This window comes from Myotis lucifugus, unplaced genomic scaffold, assembly GCF_000147115.1.
Source record: "Myotis lucifugus unplaced genomic scaffold, Myoluc2.0 scaffold_91, whole genome shotgun sequence".
Lineage (NCBI taxonomy): Eukaryota > Metazoa > Chordata > Mammalia > Chiroptera > Vespertilionidae > Myotis > Myotis lucifugus.
Window position 1 is genome coordinate 3,594,801 of NW_005871139.1, and position 10,520 is coordinate 3,605,320.

At 46.8% G+C, this 10,520-nt stretch overlaps 1 protein-coding gene across 1 annotated transcript; it reads right to left on the reverse strand.

Moving 5' to 3' along the window:
• Positions 1 to 4,539: 4,539 nt before the first annotated feature.
• Positions 4,540 to 10,074, reverse strand: BCDIN3D (BCDIN3 domain containing RNA methyltransferase). The gene is made up of 2 exons (XM_006091537.3): positions 9,841 to 10,074; positions 4,540 to 5,896 (listed from the first exon to the last, which is right to left on the reverse strand). Exons 1-2 carry the CDS (start codon positions 10,072 to 10,074, stop codon positions 5,258 to 5,260), a joined length of 873 nt encoding a protein of 290 aa, XP_006091599.1. The 3' UTR covers positions 4,540 to 5,257.
• Between the last annotated feature and the right edge of the window lie 446 nt (positions 10,075 to 10,520).

Genomic DNA, 10,520 nt, shown 5'->3' on the forward strand with positions numbered 1-10,520 from the left:
GTTTTATCTTGAAATGGCACAAGAAATTAAATCAAAATATCGTAAAATTACTAAGATATATACAAGAAATGTCAGCGGGTTTTGTGTCGGATTAAACAATAAACTACATATTCCCGATGTGGGACAAAGAAAACGGGACTGCATTGTGTGTTCTAACAGGAAAACACCTGGTGGCAGGCGTCAAACCACTTATTACTGTCAAACATGCACTAATCAGCCTGCAATGCATATTGGGGAGTGTTACAAAACTTATCATACTGTACAAAATTATAAACAATAAAATATTGTTTTTTTTTGCAAATATACATTCCTCGATGTCACCCAATTCATATAAGTCCAATATCATTATAATACGTTACTTGGTTCCAAAATTATACTAAATAATACGAGGGTCTGTAAATGCACGTTTCCGCCGCAAAGTAGCGTAGAGTAGCTGGTAGCCAATGTCCAGAATGGTTCGGAGTGCAAAGGGTTAAAATGGTAAATATGTATATTGTACCACAATTTAAAAAAATGCAAAAAGCAAAACAAACCAAAAAGATTCCTAAGTCCCATTCCAGACCTGAATCACTGTTTTTGAAGATGAATCCTGGACTCACAAGTAAAAGTGCAAATTAAAAGTTGAACCAGCCAAAGCCGGTTTGGCTCAGTGGATAGAGCGTCGGCCTGCGGACTGAAAGGTCCCGGGTTCGATTCCGGTCAAGGGCATGTACCTCGGTTGCGGACACATCCCCAGTGGGAGGTGTGCGGGAGGCAGCTGGTCAATGTTTCTCTCTCATCGATGTTTCTAACTCTCTATCCCTCTCCCTTCCTCTCTGTAAAAAATCAATAAAAATATTTAAAAAAAAAAGTTGAACCAAATGCCTAAGGGGTAGTGAAAAACTAAGAGAAAGAAGAGAATAAAGGGAGGAAAGTATGGTGGAGAAACCAAGGGAGAGCAAGAGGTTCAAGAAGGGGTCAATATTGTTCACTGGTGTCACTGCCCAGGAGGAAGACTGAAAGAGGCTACAGATTTGGTATTCAGGTGGTTATTGATGAATGGGAAGCGAGGGAGCAGAGGCTGTGGGGTCTGTTGTTTCAAAGAACTTGCTCACATTTGGGTGGTGATGATATGGAAGAAAAGCTTGCATAAGTTTGGGGAGGATATAAGACACAGGAAAAACTGGTGGTTTTGAAGATGAGAGAGAATTGAATATGTTGGTAGGTGGACAGGAAGGAGTCAATAAGGCCAAGGAACACCAAAGGGATCCTCTACAAAGCATAATTCGGGAGAAGTAGTACAGATTGGGATCAAGAATTTAGGCAGAGATTATTTGGTAATTACTGGGTAAGTTTAGAAGTGAAAAGGAGGCAAGATGAAGAAGTTCAATACTAAGGTTAAGAAAAGACTTCCTGGCACAACAAACAAGAATGACGTTAGTTGGTGGTTAAACTATTTGCTTAGATTAATGGAGCAGGGATAGAGTCAGGAGCCTGTAGAAGGGTAAAAGTCTGAAGTCACTAGGATAAAAGTGACCAGGAGCAGCAATATAAAAAGATTGAAAAATAGTACTGGAATCTAATTGAGATTGGAAATGGCACAAACCAACACAATTAGCTGAAAATAGAAAATTGCTTTTTCTAAATGGTTTTAGTTCCACCCTCTTGTTGTGTAGGGACAGCAGTGGCCTCCGCTTCCTTAGCAGGAGCTTTTACCTAACTTCTCAGTCAATAGGTCCTACGTCAAACTGATGGTTCAGACTCTCTTGTTCCCTGCTCTTCTTTAACTTAAATTCAAAAAATAATAATATCTTAGAAATTTTGAAGCTCATTAATGCAATCTCCCTTCTTAGCTAGGTATGTTTTGTTTTTCTATCTTCTCTTCACCAAACAAATCTTTTTCCATCTCCCACTTTCCCTTGGATTCAATTGATGGGTGTTTTAAAAATCAAAACCTAACAAACATCAGCAGCACTATCCCACAGCACTTAAGGTGTAGTCATCCAATTGTAGACTGCATTTACACATGCTTCTCTGCATATATTCCCACCTCCATACTGGTGTGCTTTGGCAGTGGATGCTGACAAAAAAGTCCTGAATTAACTTATTCACTGGCTTGTTTTCTGTTCTGAGCTTAGATAAGGTTTCTTCTTGAGCTGAAATCTTCCTGGAGAGAGTGGGTAAAAGCAGAAGTTTCTTATCTATCCCAGATTCACAGGGTATTCCCAACTGTACTCATCACTTATTTTTTATATTATATACAACCTCACTTCATTCATTTCATTTATACCAGTTGGATTTGGGGTTCATAATTTAAATCTTTTATTTATGTATTTATTAATTTATTGGGTGACATTGGTTAATAAAAATCATATAGGTTTCAGGTGTACAATTCTATAATACATCATCTGTATATTGTACTACAGGCCTGGTGCCATGCACCGGTGGGGTCCCTCAGCCTGGCCTGTGCCCTCTTGCAATCTGGGACTCCTTGGGGGATGTCGGAGAGCTGGTTTCGGCCTGATCCCCACAGGCCAGGCTGAGGGACCTTCGTGCACTGGGCTTCTAGTATGCATACAAGATCTTTGGTTAATCTCTTCCCGCCCTCCCTCCTCCTTGAAATTTATAAGTCTGTTCCATGTTTCCAAGCCTGTGGTTTCCCGCTCCTGTGTTGAGCGTCTGCCCCCTGGTGGTCAGTGCATGTTATAGCTACCGGCCAGTTGGCCAGTCGCTTAGGCTTTTTATTTACACACACACACACACACACACACACACACACACACACACACTCCCAGTGCACAAAATTGTGCACTGATAGGGTTCCTAGCAGCTGCTGGCCGGGGCCTCCCTTCTCTCAGCTGCCTGCCACTGCCACCGGCCAGGGCCTCTCTTTGTACCCACCTTGGCTTGGCACCACCCGCTCATCTGCTCCACCATCCCATTGCAGTCCTGCTCTTGTTGGGGCCCATCCAGACGGGCAGTGACTCCACTACCACCTGCTGCCAGCGCCCCCTGGTGGTCAGCGCACATCTAACTCCTGGTTGGTGGAACTCCTGCCCGTGGGGGCAATTTGCATATTAGCCTTTTATTATATAGGACTAGAGGCCCGGTGCACAAAAATTTGTGCACTCGGGGGAGGTGGGGAGGGGGGTCCCCCAGCCTGGCCTGTGCCCTCTCGCAGTCTGGGACCCCTCCGGAGATAATGACCTGCTGGCTTAGGCCTGCTCCCGGGTGGCAGAGGGCAGGCCCAATCCCTAAGTGCAGCCCCTGGTCAGGCTCAGAGCAGGGCCGATTGGGGAGTTGGGGCGCCGCCCCGTCATGCACAGAGCAGGGCGGATCGGGAGGTTGCGATGCCACCCTCAGTCATGCTCAGGGTAGGACCGATTGGGGGGTTCGGGCACCGCCCCGTCACACTCAAGGCAGGGTCGATGGGGAGGTTGCGGCGCCACCCCCTGTCACGCACAGAGCAGGGCCGGTCAGGGGGTTGGGGCGCTGCCCCCTGTCACTAACAGAGCAGGGCCAATCAGGGGATTGGGGCACTGCACCCTGTCACTCATAGAGCAGGGCCGATCAGGGGGTTGGGGCGCTGTCCCCTGTCACTCACAGAGCAGGGCCGGTCAGGGGGTTGGGGCGCTGCCCCCTGTCACTAACAGAGCAGGGCCAATCAGGGGATTGGGGCACTGCACCCTGTCACTCATAGAGCAGGGCCGATCAGGGGGTTGGGGCGCTGTCCCCTGTCACTCACAGAGCAGGGCCCATCAGGGGGGTTGGGGCTCCGTACCCTGTCACGCACAGAGCAGGGCCCATCAGGGGGTTGAGGAGCTGCCCCCGTCACTCACAGAGTAGGGCCGATAGGGGAGTTGGGGCACTGCCCCCTGTCAAACACAGAGCAGGGCGGATCAGGGGGTTGGGACGCTGCACCCTGTCACACTCAGGGCAGGGCCAATGGGGAGGTTATGGCTCTACCCTGTCACACACAGAGCAAGGCCCGTGGAGGGGGGTTGTGGCCCCGCCCCCTGTCACACACAGAGCTGCAGGGCGATCAGGGGGTTTGGGCGCTGCCCCCTGTCATGCTGATCCCGGTGCCGGGAGCCTCGCTGCTCCGCTGATCCCGGTGCCGGGAGGCATATTACCCTTTTACTATATAGAATAGAGGCCTGGTGCATGGGTAGGGGCTGGCTGGTTTGCCTTGAAGGGTGTCCTGGATCAGGGTGGGGGTCCCCCTGGGGTGCCTGGCCAGTCTGGGTGAGGGGCTGAGGGCTGTTTTCCGGCTGGCGAGTGACTGAAGCTCCCAACCGCTCCTTGTTTTCTTTTTTTTTTCTTTTTTTATTCTGGGCCAGCTTTAGCTCTGAGGCCTCGCTGCTGAAAACATCGATACAATGTTGCGGTGGCTGGCTGAAGCCTGGCTGAATGAAAGCTGGTTTCTGGGGTTTTGTTTAGCTTCTTATTTGCAACATAGTACATAGTTGCTTAGAGTTGCAGCTGAGAGGCCGGCAAGTGAGGCGGGGAACGTCGGAGTCCACAGTCACTGGAGCAAGCAAGCCTCCCTGCTCGCTTCAGTGCATGGCTGCCGGCCGCCATCTTGGCTGACAGTTAATTTGCATAAGGATATGCTGATTAGCCAATGGGAAGGGTAGCGGTCGTACGCTAATTACCATGTTTCTCTTTTATTAGTGTAGATTGTATGTTCACCACCCAAAGTCAAGTCTCCTTCTGTTTATTCACTTCTATCTCCCCCTCCATAATTTAAATCTTTTAAATATCTTTTAAATGTCAGCCAATGCATCTTGCCTAGTATCTGTAGCCTGGTCATGTTGGAGATTAAGACCTGCTCTGGAAGATAAGATGTTTTTCCTACTTATGCTCACTTTTAGCCAGGCCAGTGACTCTTTTTTCAAATTGTATAGTGAGGTTTTGCCTGAAGGATGAGTTAAGTCATTAAGAAGCCAGATCAGAATCAAGGGGCCCAGGGAACTGATACATTCTAAGGCTAGCCTGGTTTTTATAAATAACCACCAAAAGCAGCTCCTTCCATATCCCAGAAACAGGATCATTTTCTCTAGGCCAGTCAGCCCAGCTCACTGCTCCACAGATGCATTCTCCTTCAGAATCATCCTGAACAATGGGGAACAGATACTGAGTTTTTCAATGACATCTTGGACATTTTGCTAAAAGCTTCTGCCAGGTTTTGAAGTGGCCTGTTAAGGAGAGTGGACTTAATTCTCAGAATAAAAGCCTTTCAGTATCTCTTTCCTGGTCTTCTCACCCTCTCATCTTACTATCTCCAGGATCTTAACCTGTTCCCTTCTTTTCCTTCTATCAGTAATTCAGGAATTGGATGAGTCTCTGTGGTTTGTTTTGCCCTGAAGAGCAGAAGGCTTCGGTCCCAGCTGGTGTTGCCAAAGCAGCATACTAATTCCATGCCGTGGTCCTGGGTCAAGATCTGCACAATCTGACTGGCCATATCACCTCGGATGGCAAGGGAATGGAAGTGGTCAAAATCATGGAGGCCCAACTTTCGAAGACGCCTTGCAGCTGCCCGATAACATTTCCAGGGCTGTGGCTCCACAAGGAGGTAGTGGCAGAGGGAGGAGAGGTGAGCCAGAAACTCCCATAGGCCATGGTCCCCATGGTTCAGATGAATCCACATGGTTATGGACATGCAGAAGCCAATGTCAAACACTGAGCGTCCAAACTGGCCTAAGAAAGAGCTCAAGAGAACTTTCCGGCTCCTTTGATTCATGAAGTCCAGGGTAATAAAAGTCAAGGCATCAGGAAAAGGGCATTCTTTTTTAGCTCGCTCCACCAGGACTGGATCTATGTCGCAGCAGAGGAGACGGAGTTCTCTTGAGGCATCTGAGTGGGTCTCCCCATCACGTAGGAAAAGGAAGTGTTTGTACAGAGCCACACTTAGATCCTAGAGGAATCCAAAAGAGCTTTGTCATTGCAGCTTTCAACCAGTGAACAGAAGAGAAACTTACCTTTTTTATTTATTGTTGACAGTATTACAGGTATCTAAACTCTTATCTTTTTAATATTTCCCCCATCACCATTTATCCCTCCATACCCTCTGCTACCCCTTCCTCCCCCCACAATTGCCACACTTGTCCATGAGTTCTTTCTCTTTTTAAAATTTTGTCCTCTTATCTCTTGAGACTGCCACCTACTCCTGGTTTTAGAGCAGCAGTTCTCAACCTGTGGGTCTCGACCCCTTTGGGGGTCGAACAACCCTTTCACAGGGGTCGCCTAAGCCCATCGGAAAACACATATATAATTACATATTGTTTTTGTGATTAATCACTATGCTTTAATTATGTTCAATTTGTAACAATGAAAATACATCCTGTGTATCAGATATTTACATTACGATTCATAACAGTAGCAAAATTACAGTTATGAAGTAGCAACGAAAATAATTTTATGGTTGGGGGTCACCACCACATGAGGAACTGTATTAAAGGGTCGCAGCATTAGGAAGGTTGAGAACCACTGCTTTAGAGGGTGTGAGTAACCTAAGGAGGTTGTCTGTAGTTTTCCACAAAGCATACTCTGAGCGCCATCCAGGGGTGAGAGGCTGTAATGAATCATCTGTATGCTTTCCAGATTGGATAGTATGATTGAAAGTTACAGCATAATAGATGCAGGAAAAAATAGAGCAGTATTTTCCAGCTTAATATGCTGGTAAACTCCCGATCTTTTTTATTTTCTTTTGGGTATCTCAGACTTCAGGGAGGAGGAAAGGGCTCCAGGGGCATCACTGATGTTCTTACCAGGAAGATGAGGAATAGAGCAAACACCATCTTATAAAAACCTGCTTCTCAAACCTGTGATTAGGAAAGTGGATCCCAAAAGTCCTCATCTAGCCTTCACTCTACAGTTTCAATTTCACTACCGGTCCTATGCTTCACCACCTCTTCTGAGACTTATTCTGCTTCTGCCTCCATCACTCCCAAAAGTCATTGCTGACCTCCTTCTTCAGTGATTGTTGATTTTCACCATCTTAGCACTTTTTTTTTTTTACTCTTAAACAAGTCACTATCCCTTTCTCTAACTTTGACTTCTATAACCATTATTACTAACAAATGTGTTGTTCTACACATTTTTTTCAAGGCATTTTCCTATTCATGACCTCATTTGCTCTATGCAACAATCCTGTGAGGAAATATTTATGCCTTTTGTGCAGGTGAAGAAAGCATGGCTGGAAACAAACCAGATGTCATATAATAGTACATGGATAAAAAAATGTGATGTAGTCATTAAGATGGAATACTAAGTAGCAGTTGAAAATGAAGGAATTTAGCTAAGTGCAGCAATATGAATGACTCTCACAAATATATAATACTGAGTAAAAGAGCAAGGCATAAAATAAAATACACGGTAAGCTCCCATTTATTTGAAGTTTAAAAATGGGTAAAATTAAACTTCATTGTTTAGGGACACAAAAATAGTGAGCTATAAAGAAACAATAAAAGCCAGACTAGTTTTTACCTCTGGGTAGAGAGAGGGGGTTATGAATAGGAAAAGACATATTGGGGGACTTGTGGGCTACTGAAAATATTTTATTCTTGTTCTGGAAAGTAGTCATAAAGGTGTTTGCTTTATAATAATTCATAAGTGTAGATTTATGTCTTATGCACTTTTCTCTATGTGTGGTATAGTTCACAAAAACACACACAAAACACCTATATTTTAAAAATTATGGTTCAGAGGCTAGTGACTTTACTTGTCCAATGTCACACAGCAAATTAGGCTACATTAGATTCTTTCTTCTACCAGGCTTCTCACTCTTCAATGTGCACACACATCACTTAGGGATCTTGTTAAAATATAAACTGGGTTAGCAAACTGGGGTTGGGGCTGAGATTATTTCTAATAAGCTTCTAAGTCATGTGATGCTGTAGTTCAAGGAACATACTTTGAGTAGGAAGGGTCTATCTTATGCTACTTGATTTCCTCCCCATCTATTTACTTCTTTCCTGTCTCCCTCCTGCTATCTGATCTTGGGTGTGCCCCATGTCTGACCAGTCATTTTGTCACGTCAGTCCCTCCTCCACCATATCTCTTCATTCTCTCCATCCTCGATTCCCAGTCCTAGAGTCCCCTGGAAGTTTAAAAAAGAAAATACAGCCCTGGCTGGTTTGGCTCAGTGGATAGAGTGTCAGCCTGCAGACTGAAGGGTCCCAGGTTTGATTCCGGTCAAGGGCATGCACCTTGGTTGCGGGCACATGCCCAACCAGGCAGCTGATTGATGTTTCTCTCTCATTGATGTTTCTGACTCTCTATCCCTCTCACTTCCTCTCTGTAAAAAACCAATAAAATATATATTAAAAAAGAAAAAAAAAAAGAAAATACAGACTCAAGGGCTTAATATCCCGAGATCCTGACTCAGTAGATTTAGAGTGGGGGCTAGAAGTTTTAAAATTTAAACAAAGCACCCCATAAATTATGGCACATCTGCACAATAAAATATTATGAAGCTGCCGAAAAGAATGAAGTGACATATGATTGACCTTCAAATTATTAAATGAAAAGCAAGGTGCAATACAACATACAGATGATGTATTATAGAATTGTACATCTGAATCCTATATAATTTTATTAACCAATGTTACCCCAATCAATTCAATAAAAAAGAAAAAAAACAAGGTGCAAATTAGTGTCTATTATTTGTAACTCTAAAAGAGAGAAGATATTTATACTTGTATACACATAGGATGTATTCCCAAGAAATTATAGCAGTTGCCACTGTTTAGGGGAAAAGGAGGATTTAAGGTCAGTAGAGACTTGCTCCCTAAATGTACAACCAGGTTTGGGAACTCCTACCCCCCTTAACTGCAACTATGTCCTTGCCTGTAATGTGTACATATGCACCTGTCAACTTTAAAATCCCCTGTGGCTTACCAAAGCCTTTCATGAAACCCCAAGCCTTAAACCGAGTCTCTTTCCCATTGCTTTCCCCCTGTGACTTCCTGTATCATCACAGTGGAGAAATATTTGCAGGGGACACCCGGCCACCCATTTGCTCATTCCAGTTTTGAGTCTGTATCCAAATGGCCCCCTCTCCTTTACCAGTTGTGTCTCTATAGCCTTCACCCTTCCACCAAAATCTCATCTTAACGACGACCAGCAACACAATAAAATTCTCCCCACCCTCTCCCACTCCTGGAGGTGGAGTGAGGGCATTAACTTTTGAAGCATTTGGTGTCAGAGAGACATTTCGCTATTTTGCATGTGGTTTAACTATAACCATTATACACGAAGAATACGTTTGGGTAAGAAAACGTGGCGATGCCTGCCTTCAGGAGGATGCTGTATTTTTGCTTCTCGATCCTCTGTACTCTGTAAACCCAGTGCTTCTAACATAAATATCAACTTGACTCCAGGTTCCGTTCAGCACCGCAAGGCGCACGAATCTTCAGTCCAGGCAAGATTCTGTCACCCCTGGCTCATCTCTCCTGGTAAACCAATCCCAACCCCACGCTTCCAAAGGGAGGTCTCCGGAAGCTCCCCCCCGCCCCGCTCCCAGCCAAGTCGCCGCCCCCGCTGGACAGAAGGCAGGCGCCAGAAGCCCCGACACGTGGCCCTTCCCACCGGAGTCTGGCCTCGAGGTGGCGCACGCGGAGGCGGGGACGCGAGAATTCGGAACGTAGTTGAGAAAAATTCCGCCCGAGATTCCTAAGACAGATGGAGGGGGGCCTGGAGGGGAGGGCAGCTAGGAGCACACGGAGTAGATGAACGAGGCGTCTGTGCCTTTAAGCGCGTTTTGGGAAAAGTGTGACGCCACGCCCAGGCCAGCACCCCAGCCGACACGGAGGCAGCCAACCGCTGGACTGCCGACCCCTCCCCTCCCCTGTCACTCACCCCGGAGTTACACCCCACGTCCAGCCCCAGAATCGGCTTCTCCTCGGGACCCGGAGGGAAGAGCCGGCTAAGCAGCTCCGGAGGCAGGAGGCGGAGCCGTTGCTCTGGGGAGTGGAAGCGGGAATAATGAGGGAAATTTCCGAACGGGGCGGCCCCGGGTTCCAGAACTCGCGGCTCCTCTTCCACCTTGGCCTCCTCTACGCCTTCTAGGTTCGGTTCCGTGGACGCCGCCATTAGCCTCAGTCTGGCCTCCGGGTCGCCGGAACCGGAAGTCGAACCTGCGGCCGCGCGCCAGTGCGCCTGCGCTGAATGGCCTGGCGAGCGGGTCCGAAGGCGGCGTCCGCTGAGCGGCGCGGACACCCGGCGGTCGCTCTGCGTTATGGAGCCCTCGCCCAACCTGGGGGGCGGTTAGTAATGGTGTCCCTTGTACACTCGAGGAAACGAGCAGAGAGGTGGTGACCTCCCCAAGCCAACAGTTTCAACGTGGACTCTCAAACGAGGAGTTTGTTGGGATCTTGGAAATCAATTTTGGTCCAACTTCCTTCCTTTACAAATGTATAAAGTGAGACCCAGGGAGTGAAATTACTTGTCCAGGGTCACGCAGCGAAACTGGGACACAGGCATCTGCACCCGGTGCATCCGATGATGCTAGAAGAGGGTAGCCAGGAGCCGGGTGTCAC